Source organism: Ruditapes philippinarum, unplaced genomic scaffold (genome assembly GCF_026571515.1).
Source record: "Ruditapes philippinarum isolate M1 unplaced genomic scaffold, ASM2657151v2 ctg4837_1_1_1_1, whole genome shotgun sequence".
NCBI lineage: Eukaryota > Metazoa > Mollusca > Bivalvia > Venerida > Veneridae > Ruditapes > Ruditapes philippinarum.
Window position 1 is genome coordinate 52260 of NW_026860330.1, and position 13355 is coordinate 65614.

General features: G+C 31.0%; 1 protein-coding gene across 4 annotated transcripts in view; it reads left to right on the forward strand.

Annotated features, from left to right (window-relative positions):
• Nucleotides 1-11943, forward strand: part of LOC132759678 (sex peptide receptor-related protein 2-like) — a 56674-nt gene extending 44731 nt beyond the window's left edge. For 2 of the 4 annotated variants that reach the window (XM_060751491.1, XM_060751490.1), the window contains exon 2: nucleotides 9329-11943. In XM_060751491.1, coding sequence (XP_060607474.1) covers nucleotides 9359-10537 — 1179 coding nt within the window. In that variant the 5' untranslated portion in view covers nucleotides 9329-9358 and the 3' untranslated portion in view covers nucleotides 10538-11943. Of the gene's footprint in view, nucleotides 1-2901; nucleotides 3170-5878; nucleotides 6024-9328 lie in introns of those variants that run through there. The other 2 variants (XM_060751489.1, XM_060751488.1) reach the window with 2 other exon arrangements.
• Nucleotides 11944-13355: the final 1412 nt, after the last annotated feature.

A 13355-nucleotide genomic window follows, 5' to 3' on the forward strand; every position in this document is an offset into this window, starting at 1 on the left:
GAAACATGTGTTATTTTTGACGATTTACATATTTATATTGATTTCCATAATTATATATTTCATAAATGCATGTATTTCTTAAATGTTTTACATTATCAATCAAATCAAGTCTGCAATTTTCGTTACATATAATTTTTGTTTTCATTGCTTCGGATAGATCTCCAATACTCCAGATTTAGCAAAATATTTCCTTTTATCATGTTCATTTTTCTCTCTTTTTTCATTAAAATTCGGATTGATTTTCAGTGCTCCAGATTTTCGTTATTTTGGAAGTTGCATAGTAATTTGTCAGTTCTGATAATGTTTGCAAAATCTTTCCCTCTGTCATGTTCATTTTTTCTCTTTTTCATTGAAATTAGGCAAATCTGATATTAATGGGTATAAAAGTCAGACATTTAAGTCAGACACAATTTTTTATCATTATATTCAAACTACTGAACAATCTGTACAAATAAACCATGTGTTAATAGAATGACTTTTCTCCCGCTCATGCAAAACAGTTTGTTTTTATCTGTCAAAAGAGAAAAATACGTGTTACATAAACTATACTTGAAATAAAGAAAAAACAGTTGTTATTGTTTATTATTTATAGAATACATCAGTTAATTCAAATAGTCACTTATCGTGAAGTGTTGGCTGCAAGAACCAAATGTTGTTAATTCAAACGTAACAAATTCTGTTCTTGTGTTATGTGCTCTTGTTGTTTTGTTTACAATACGCCAACTTGATCTACCGGTTTAGACAGCATTCAGTAGACATTTCAAGATGTATAGTCGTAGAAGAATTGTCAACAGCAGAATTAGTCAAACACTTTATACAAACCTAATCTAGGAATTGTTTGCAGATTTTTTCAACAGGTAATACATTATAGCAGTGAAATTAGGAATTGTTTGCAGATATGTATAGGTTTTATTTACGTAATGTGTGAGCGTCCGAGTTTTATATTCAAGTAGTTGAGGTGAACAGTACAGATTATATCTGATTCATAGAGTAATTAACTATATTGGCTAACATTATAACTGATACGCGCGTATAAAAAAAGATTGCTTATAATTATGTTGCTATGGTTATACTCTCTTATTGAATTGATTCTTGACCCAGGTTACGTCAAATTTACATTCAAGAATTTTTGTAAGCATAGATAACATATTGCTAAATATGTTTTTTCTTCTTCTTTTCTTTGATAAATTAACAGCAAGAAAAATGATGTGTTACAGGTTAAAATATAACCTTAGAATTAAAAATTAATGTATGCTTTAAAACATTCGAATATTAAGCAGGTGACCTGTAAATTTCTCCGTACATTTGGACATAATATGTAACTATATACGGGCGTTGTCTATCAAAGAAAATGCGTAAGGCGAAATTAAATAGAATGTTCAATTCAAAATGTGATACGTAATTATTAACAATTAACCATAAAATTAAGCGCAGTATACTAAAATATCTAGATAATATGTATTAACGTATTACATTTGGAATACGTTCAGTGGATGTAGACATTCCATATATGATATCAGGTATATTAATTTTATTTTTTATTAAGTTTGACAGATTTATGTAACATAACATGTATGTTTTATATTTAATATTATCTTAGTAGTCGTATAATACCAAGTCACTACACTTTTTTAAAATTTTCTTTTCAATTTTCATGTTCATTTCTTTTTCTATCTGGCAATTTCAGAATGTGTATCTTTTCATTAAATTGAAGTAAATCTGACATTGATTGGTATGAACCTTATCGATTTAAGTCAGACACAACTTTTATCATTACTTGCCCACTTCTGAACAATCAATACCAATATACCAAATGATGCAATAATATTATGATAATATTGAAGATATATAATTTCAACCATAAAATTTAATCCTTAATTTTTTAAAACAAAAATAACGATTCATTCGCCAAAGTATCATAATATAAAAATAACGGGCAGTAGTTTAAGATCAGCGGATCGTAGAATATATACTTTAAATCATGTCAAAGGTCTTTACAGTAAAGTTTATATACTTCTTTTACAACAATAGAGTTTAAAGCTTTTGTAATAAAATGGAAAACTGAATACGTTTTTAAAACTTATGATTTAAGTACATATGATTGTTGTCACTCATGCAAAACAGTTTGATAGGAGAAAAAAGTTTAAAACCATAATTAAAAGAAACAGTTGTGTTAAATAATTCATACATCAGTTAATTAAAAAAAAAGCAGTGTTGGATACAAAATCCAAATTCGTGCAATTTAAACTTAACAATTGTTTTCATATAATCTTTTGGATATCGTATGTGCTGTAAGTTGTTTTGTTCTACAATATGCCAATTTGATCTACAAGTATGTACATAATTCGATAGCATATACAGATGATTCAGACACGAAAAAAGTTATTCAAGCAGTTTATACAACCGAAATGAAGCAATTGTTTATATTTCAAACAGATTATTCCAACGCGTAATTAGTTCTTGTAGTAAATTTAGGAATTAATTGAAGCTATTTTACGAAATATAAAAGTAAGATGCCTTTCTGGTTCTATGAGTTTTATTTACGTAATGTGTTACCGGCCAAGCGAAACATTCTATTGGAGCGAATTATTTCAGATATAACTACAGATTGTAAAGGTAGATTACAGCTTATTCATGAAGTAACCATACTGCCCAATATTATATATTTGGCACGTGCTTATTAACAAATTGGTTTTACGAGTACTAAATGTTGCGTATGGTTTAGCGGAGGATATTACCTTTATTCTTAAAGAAGGGTTAGCCAGACTTACATTTAAGATTTATTTTGTAAATATTTATAATAAAGTACCTAACCATGAGTAAAAATAAGATCTTTAAAAAAAAACAATGCATATAAAGCGATGTGAAACAGGTAACAAAAATAACCTTACAATTAAAATGTGATTAATTGTTTTAAACTTTCGAATACATTGTAGTGTAAGTTGATCACATATGATCTCAAACATTCTCCGTAGCTTTGGACATGATATGTTATTTCATACAGGCGTTGTCTATTAAAGAAGATGGGCAAGGCGAAATCAATGTGATTATTGCCATTTAAACTTGCAATTTATCTCAGTATACTTAAAGCCCTGGATAATATGTATTCACGTTGATGTAGAATGAATAAATATTCAGTGGATGTAAGGAATAAATTAAATAATATCAGGTATACTAACTTCAATTTTGATTTAAACTTAAACTTATTTTGTCGTTTTTATATTTATGAATTTTATCATGCACGTTTTTGTTCTTTTTTGCCTTTTAAAAAAATCTTATTGTTTTGGTAGTTGTGATATATTTAGTGATTTCTGCTATTAAATATGACAATTTTATGTGATGCGTTATTTCATTAAATTATAAAGTTAAACTGACATCAATAGATATAAAAGTTAATGCACATTTTTATCTTTTAATCTTCAAATACTGAACAGTCAAATAATTCAAATGTCAATATACTACATGTTTATGATAACATCATGATAATGACAATGTAGTAATAAAATTTGAACCATTGAATTCTGTCATGATTATCTTTTTAAGCAAATATAATGATTCAATCATCAAAGTATTTAGATATTATAAACTATGGCGGGCAGTGGACTGTAGCCTATATTATCTAAATCATGACTAAGGCCCTTTATAATTTATACACTTCTGACATATAAAATCAGAGCTTGAACACTTTGGATGTTGAAATGAAACACTAATTATCTTTTAAAAAACTACATTCAAACATTTTACATATTACTAATGATGTAAGAACGTAAGTTTGAATTTTTCTCTCGGTCAAGCAAATCAATTTGCATAAATCTTTCAGAAGAAGGAAAGAGAGATTTAAATAATATACAATTATAGGAAAAAAATCAGTTGGTTTAAAAATAATTTATATGTAAGTTTATTGATAAATACAATTGTCTATAATTGATTTGAAGGTTTCTAAATCTGACACTGGTAAAATAGTAAATGAACGATAAAAGTTATGTCTAGTACCTATGGTTGCTGATATGGTACGCTTTTGTGCGTCGTGTTGGCGCTAGCGACAACAGGACAAAGCCCCAAACGGAGCGTTGTCGGACTTTCGTCCGGTCGCTAACGATGTACGCCAAACGGCGCGATGTCATGCGGCGTGTTGTCGCGATGTCATATTGTCGTTCGGGTGAAATCGAAGGATTGGCTTATACGCCAAGCGACAGGGCGACATCGCCGTTTGGCGCTTTTTCATGTTGACGCTAGCGACAAGACGAAAATGCGATAACGATATAGTTTGCGTTGTCGCTATCAAAAACGCAACGCGCAATGTACCAAATTAGCCACCATATACCAGATACCAGATTCTGTCTAGACGTAAGATGGTAAATGAAATACATTTTTTAAGTGAAATGTCACTTAAAATAGTTTTTATTGTGTCGGCGTCAGGTTTTTATTTCATTCTTGTTTCCTGTGTCTTGCTTTTTGTCAATAGCTCAAATTAATTTATAAAGTAATGAACAAGTTACAATGCTGTCATCTTTTGAATGATTGACGGTGACACATGTTATAATGAATGTTTCCTGAAATATATGGACCGTCATAAAAATTGCAACAATATCCGCATCACTACGTCATGTTAAATTCGGAAACATTTTAACGTTTAGAATTAAAATGAAACATTATTTGCCCCAGTGAAAATGTTATTAAGACACTAGTATCAAGATCGCATTTGATAACCCAGATAAATAGCTTTAAGGTACACATTTGACTAGAAAATGAGGATACTTTAATTTAAGAACTGGTAGTTCACTTTGATATCTGAGAAGGAATTGAAATCTAATAATCAGAAGTTTTAAACGATGTTTAAACTTTAACATTTTCAAACATCTGGTTAGATCGGTCGTCCATTGACCGGATCTCGTGCGATTTAATAAAGTTTATAACTTTTTTTCTATCACCTACAATTATGATAAGACAAAAGATAACCAATCATGTTGCGCTGTTTTCTTGTGCCTTTTACGAAAATACATGCCTTTTCTTTTGCACGGGTTAATGGTGAAACATGTTGCTTGCTTCGTATAGATAAATTTAATATTTAATTCGAAAATTGGACTTAACGGATATCTTTCAACTCGTAATATTTCATAGGTCTCTTAAGATAATGTTTAAAATATAAAATTTCATTAATAGTTTTGACGTTATAAACGCGTGTCTTCGTGTCAGCATTTTAAAAGGATGTCGATAAACATTGTGCACATATTTTATATGGAAAGTGCATTTTAAGTCACGTAAAGCTTGATATTTTGAAATCTATTTTGCAGGTGTTTGAAAATGTTAAAAAATATATCAATATTTTGAAATTTATTGTGTATCATTAAACCTGTGAGGATATAATGTCAAAAAGTAGTGCGGAAAAGGTTAATGCAAATTATATATGTCAACTTTGTAACAAAGGTATTTTATTTGACCTGCCCAAAATTTTAAGTTAAAAATGACCAAAACAGCAGATTTGAACTTGAGAAAGCAAAAACAAAATCCAAAAAATTTTACTTCCCACTTTAAAAATTTTTTTGTTAATTAAATTTTCAAATTTAAAAAATTTTATATTAAATTAAATTTAAAAATATTGATTTAAAGAAAAAGAATTTTTTCATTATATATTCTATATGATTCATAATCAAACGTCCGTAAAAGTTATAGAATTCGTTCATTCGAACATGCACCAATTAATTGTAATGAGACGTGTCAAAGTAAATGTAGAATTATGTAGAAAATCATACAATTCAGCCTCTTATTCTTCAATAACCTGCCGAAAACATTAATATTAAAACACTATAAATAGTTGAACTTATCTCAAGTCACGCGTACGATGTTATTTAAAATACCAGTTAACTGGTAGCGCGGCGTAAGAAAGATGTGCGTCGGGATTGCTGTAATTAAAGTGGTTGGTGTTATTATCGCAAACGTATTTAGGACATAAATTTACAAATAATTACTATACATTGTAAGCCTTTCTAATCTAGCTTTAAGCGGACAAGTTAATTTATAAGGTATGCTTAAAACATATTTTTATCATCTTTATCATAGCTTATATATTTTAAAATATTAATATTGAAAATATTTTGTTTGTGTATTTCATTATTTAGTTATTTATGTTATGTTTAGCTTGAAAATACTTTTTGAAATTAACTCATTAAGCTAATTATTATGACTATTGTGATTTGTGAAAATTCCTTATTTCATATATTTTTCTATATTTTATATAATGCATTGTAACAAAACGAGTCAACCGTTCCTGCTTTAAAATGTGTTCAATATTTCTCGCTATATATTTTATATAACTTTTTGTCTAAGGTTGATATTAAGTAAATGCACATAAAAACAAGCATATCATTTGCATATCCAGACAGGAAAAAGTCTGAAATTAAAACATTCGTCAGAGGGTTTTAACGAAGCAAATCGATCAATCATTAGTATAAAATACATCTAATCCAGCTATGGTAACCTTTTTAACCATGTTTTCAACGAAAACCGGGTAATTGTAATGCCGAAGTCTGCGAAAGGGCAGGCGGGCGGGCTTCAGGCGTCAACTTTTGATTTCCGCTTTATAACGTTAGTTTGCTTCGTCTTTTGACACAAAACTTAGTTTATAGGTAACTTATATTAAGGAAGCAGCATGGGATCGCTACTCAGGTGTCTGTGGTCAAGATCCAGAACAAAGTTACTAAAAATAAAAAATCAGTTTCCGCTCAATAACTTGAGTTTGCTTTGGCCTATTGACATCGAACTTGGTGTGTGTGTAGCTTATATCAAGAGGCAGCTTGGGATAGCTACCCAAGCGTCTATGGACAAGGTCAAGGTTACTGTTACTAGATATAGAAATTCAGTTTTCGCTTTATAACTTGAGTGTGGCCTATTGACACACAACTTGATTTATGAGTAACTTATTTCCAGAGGCACCTTTGAATTGCTACCAAGGTGTCTGTGATCAAGGTCAAGGTCACTGTTACTAAAAATAGAAATTCAGTTTCCGCTCAATAACTTGAGTTTGGTTTGGCATATTGACACCAAACTTGGTGTACGGATAGCTTATATCAAGAGGCAGCATGGGATTGCTATCCAGGTGTCTGTGATCAAGGTCAAGGTCACTGTTACTAAAAATAGAAATTCAGTTTCCGCTCTATAACTTGAGTTTGCTTTGGCCTATTGACAACTAACTTGGTGTATGGATAGCTTATATCAAGAGGCAGCTTGGGATTGCTACCCAGGTGTCTGTTATCAAGGTCAAGGTCACTGTAACTGAAAATAGAAATTCAGTTTCTGCTCAATAACTTGAGTTTGGTTTGGCCTATTGACACCAAACTTGGTGTATGGATAGCTTATATCAAGAGGCAGCTTGAGATTGCTATCCAGGTGTCTGTGATCAAGGTCAAGGTCAATGTTACTTAAAATAGAAATTCAGTTTCCACTCAATAACTTGAGTTTGCTTTGGCCTTTTGCCACCAAAATTGATGAATGGGTAGCTTATATCAAGAGGCAGCTTGGGATTGCTACCCAGGTGTCTGTGATCAAGGTTAATGTATTTAGTTTTCATGTTATAACTTGAGTTTGCTTTGACCTTTTGACACCAAACTTGCTGAGTGGCAGCTTTGGATTGCTACTTAGATATCTGGGAGCAAGTTCAAGGTCATTTGCTTACAATAGAATTTTCAGCTTCTACCCAATAACTTCAGTGCACTTTGACCTATTGATTGCTGTCACATAAAAACTTGGCCGTTGAAAACCTGGTTTTCGTCGCATTGCGGCGGTTCTTGTTTAGTTTTATAATGCTTTATTAATAATAATATCATGGCTTTATTAATGATATTATCATGGCTTTAATTTGTTGGTAATCTGTATCAAAATATACTTGTATAGTATCCTACATTCTTTCCCATAGTTTTCTTATTGTGTTTTCAAACATTGTGCTATTTCAGAATGCATTTTTTTCAAAATCTTTAAAAAATCAATCATTTGTAGAGAGCGTAGCTAAGAAAGAAGAACGTGACTAGTTTTTGATACTTAGCAGTGGCGCCCTTGTTGGTTGCATCCAATGTACATGTATATTATATTTGGAAAACGCGTCTTGTAGTATTTTCGTGGGCACAAATGAATCCAGAGACCTTTGCACTAACGACAAATTGAAATTAAGCATGTTATCCCACTACTTTTAATCAATCACTTAGTCTGAATGAAGATATCGGTTGCTTACGGAATAACTAGAAAAATTTTATAAATATTTTATAAAAATATTTAATATTTTACCAAAAGAAAATAATTATATAACGACTTTTTTAACTAAAATACTGTATGCTGTGTATGTCTTCAACTCGATTAAAACTTTAAATGATAATTAACCACCCAATGAGAAATTATAACCCAAGTCATTAGTCTTTGTAGCAATTTATCATATCACCATATCACGTCCTCCAACTCGACATTTACTTGATTTATTTTAATATTTATATCATTGATAATACATAACATAAATAATGTCTTAAAACGTTGCGAGTTTACTTTCCTCAGTTTCGGATAATAAAGTTTGAATTACTTGATGTTATCCTTGACATTTTGTTTTACATTAAGTGTTACCAGCTAATTCTATTCAAATCTTAAATTTTGCTTGACTAAAATTCGTCAAGATATAGAATATTTAATGTGGTGTTTGTTCGGGACTTATACTGCGTTAATTGAATCGAGCCTTGCTGTGTTGATCTTTGTTCATAACATAACATCACATAACGTAACGTAACGTAAAGTAACGTTAAAACGTAAGGAATATATGCAGGCTGGTTCTATACAAGCGATTTTCCGGGTCAACATGTTAAGTGTTAAATCTAAATAATCTTGATAATTTGTATTTTAATTTGTTAATTGTATGTGACTTTGAATTTGTTTGTGTCGTAATTGCGATATATAAGTGCTAGAACAAGAAAATTAATCTAAAAATAACTATCATTAACTGATATGTCTTATTTTAATATATTGCCGACCAGTGTGTTTTTTGGTATGATCCAGACAAATGAATAAAATACCATGGTCACAACGTCCAATGTGTCATGTGTACGCAACGTAGAATAAGTCGACGTCGTCAATTTGTGTTTAGTTTTGGTTAAACCACATTAAGCTCTTCTAAAAACCAAGCTGAAAAACCAAGCTGATACAACAGTAAAATTTATAAAACGGAAATGTGGAATACTTAGGAGTACTAAAAAAACATCTGACTATATGATTTTAACTGAATGGTATGATTTCAAAATATAGAAAAAAATCTATGAATTTGATCATTTAACTACACATTTTTATATATCTTCAGAAATAAGGAACACGTAAACAAATTGGAAACATGGATGACTCAACAACTTCTTACAATGACGTTCATTCACACATTGGCGTTTACAACGTTACGTCAAACATGAATGATAGCCATGGGACACATGTATACTATGACGAAAACTATGATGAATCTTATGACGGATATTACGAATACGTTTATGACGATCATCTTTATGAAATATTCAATTTTGAACTTCCAATTTATGGATATATTTGGCCAGTTCTTGTTTTATTCACAACGTGCTGCAACTTCATTGTGATTGGTGGATTTTTGCGCAAACGCATGCGCAATGCGACCAATTTGATTTTGGTTTTCATAGCTCTTTCAGATTCGCTTACAGGACTTGTGACGTTGCCGGCAACGTTTCATATTTTCACGAATAAAAATTTTGCCCTCACAAAGGACTGGTGCAATGTTGCTATGATAACTCGTCTATATATTTCGCGTGCTTTTCATACCATATCTGTTTGGGAAACACTGCTCCTAGCTTTTCATAGATTTCTGCAAATTCGTCATCCAAATCTTGGTAAGAAAGTGTGCACAATGCCTAAGACATTATTTGTTATTTTAGTAATATACCTTGCATCGTTTGGCTTACATATATTCCATGCATTTGATATAAAAGCCGAGGAAGGATTCTGTCAATGGAGTATTAGGGAACCATGTGGATGGGCGTGTGTTTACATGTGGCTTACTTTACTTCTGAGCCACATTCTTCCGTCACTTGCAATAGTTGGATTGGCCGTGATTTTGATTACAACCCTGAATACATTCAAACGTGAGTCATTTGTGACTAATCGTTCAGGACGACGAAAACAGACGCAAAGGAACGTAACTATAGTCGTGATTCTGATTGTCGTAATATTCCTTGTGCCAGAACTGCCTTACGGCATATTTTACTTGATCACCGTCAGTCTAAATCACTCGGGAAAACGGATATTCCCGCTACGCACCAACAGGCTTATCCACTGTATTTATGAACTTTTTCTTATTGTTAGTTTTCATCTGAACTTTTGGGTTTACTGCATTATGATTCGGAGTTTTCGTTCGTGTATCAAAAGTTTGTTACGTCTAGTGACCTGTCGACCCGCGAACTTCGAACGACTAGAAGGGGAAGTGACGTCATCGAGTGGCGGAGGTCTAGAATTAGCTGGAATGACTACTGAAACAGACTCGAATCAGAACTAATTTCTTAAGTCGCCCCAGTAAAATATTTCATAAACTATGTAGTAATTACAATGTAAATATTTTACTAAGTTTAAACAGAAAAGTGCCAAAATAAGCTGTTTTCGTGGTTTTCCTAAGAGGTAAATCATCTAATTAATCACAGTAATATTCATATTCATTTTATGGGGTTTTAATGACTTTATAATGAGCTTCGGATCTGAGCATTATTTGCTTCGAATATTCATTTTGTGATTTTATCAATATTTCTGAAGTATAACCCAAAACTGTATCGGTATAAAAAAAGTGTTGTACATATTTTGAATATCAGAAGTTTATGATACAAAAATATTTTAGTTCACTTTTTTCATCCTTTCAAAGTAAACGACCAATGACCATTTCTATCCAGAGCCAGACAAGAGAGAGAAATAGAATCCAAAACGGCAATATTGAAAATGTTGCAGTCTCGCTTTGATTGAGTCTGTTTGTGGACGGTACTGGAGAGTGAAGGCTACTGTCCATGCCCTCTAGCTTGCTTGGGCTTAAGCAGAATTTAACATTTAAACATAACAATAAATTTTGGAATTTAGAAACATCCGCACATGTGTTTATACGGCGGTTATCATGGAACATTCAATGAGAAGCCTTAGTGCCATTCTATAAAAAGTGGCGTATTGTCCTCAAGTACAGAATGCATGTGTCATCAACAAGAAAACAGTGGGCAAATCTAAGTAATATATAGCTTAATTTTTGAGGATCAGAAGTTATGAAGCCTGCATATCAAAGATATGCTGTCAAAAGACCAATTCAAAAAACAGGGCATATCCTTGGGGCGATAATACAGTATTTAAGTCAGGAAATAGAAAAAAAAACAAATATAAAGAACTAAAAGTGCGACAAACATATCAATAATGTCATGTTTAAAGATATTTAAGGATCATAATACATGTACAGCATTTCTGATTGTATATTCTTGACGACTTTTCTACGGCCTCTACACAGCACAATCTATGCTGATATGGCGATAAAAATAGAAAGAATCTCTAATGAAAGTCCAAAACGTCAAAGTTGAAAATATTCGGTTTGAGTGATCGAAAGTCACTCTAACTTGTAATCTGATCTCACTATTTATATTGTTGGCTGCTTTGATGTCAAAGACCTTCAAATAACAACAGACAGTTCGACTTAAAAGACTGACGAGTACAGTATAATATACAAATAACAATAATACACTACAAATACAAATTAGTTTTAATTGAAAAGCATTAACCAAAAATAACCTAAATGGTACAGAGCAAAAATAACATAAAAGAGATAATTGAAAATTGAAAATTGTAATAGCATATTTATACTGACACAAGTTTGGCAATTAAAATTGTTTCTTGTGTTGTTTGTATTATAAATTCATAATGCATGTATTAGTTTATCTCCGTTGAAAAAAGACGTGTTAGCAGTACTGTGTTTTTTTATTCTTTTTTTGTGAACAGAGTTAGCTGCAATGAGATTCCTGACATAAAATAGCAGCATTTAAATTGATTTATGAGGAAAAGTTATTTTCGCAATTATCTAACAGTCCTCTTTGAGAAGCAATAACAGTTTTCTCTGTGTGCACTTTATCTGTATTTGTTTCTCTTTATTTGATAGCTAAAGGTTTCATGATTACAATACTGCCTCCAGCGTCGTAAACCTGTAAAATATTTAATTCAGATGTGGGTTTTTTTCCAAGAAAAGAGAATAAAACTAATGAATTTTGAAGTTAGGAAATGCACAAATCTAAATAAAATATCTGTCTGTCTGTCTGTCCTAAAAAATCGAGTTTTGTTCTTACTCTAGAACACTGAATTTTCATAATAATTAGAACGGTTCGGGAGTCATGCTGCTGTTTGAAAGTAAAAAAGATCAATTGGATAAAAATTTTAGAATATTGAAATACAATACAGCTAATTTACATGTGACTAGAAGAATATTTATTTGAAATTTACATATATCATAATGTTTTTCTCATATACGGTATTGAACAGTAGCATTGCCAGTTTCTTGTTATAATACCAAATTCTGGAAACAAAGTGATCCCTCGGAAGCATTAATCACAACAAAATAACATAAGAATTGCAGACTCGGTTTAATTGAGTCTGTACATGAGGGATAATGAATAAGTGCAACATCCCTCACGGCCCCTAGCACCGGCTTGAGCGGTACTCAATTCTCAACACTTTATAGTGTTGGCATTGTAAGAGCGGTACTCAATTCTCAACACTTTATAGTGTTGGCATCAATGATCCCGAAGGACCAGAAAATATAACAATACTGAAGTGAAGTACGTATTTAGGACAAAAATAAATCAAACCATTTTTTTATATATAAAATAAGAAACAACCATGAACATCAATAAAGTATCTCAACAAAATTGACACGACTGTTGGATACATTTATCAATTTTATATATATTTTCTAGCATAAATGATAATAATACTTCTGGTAGACATTTGTTTCAAAATGTAAACTGGTTCATTACCTATGTTTCCAAAACTAATAAGAAATAAGTCTTGTTATAAGAGAACTTGCCAGAAAATAATACAATTTACTTGGTTACTTTACATTTTATTTCAGGAAAATAAAATATCCTGTTTTCAAATCTTAATTTGAGTTATAATTGAATAATATAATTATAATTATTACAACTTTATTGCATTGACTTTACTTTCCCGTCATAATTTTTAAGGTAAATAAACATTATATATATTTTATAGTAACATCTAATATTTGTACTTATTATCTATTTATTTTAATTGAAAAATGTTAACTATTTGTTTAAATTTATATAATATCCATGTATATAATA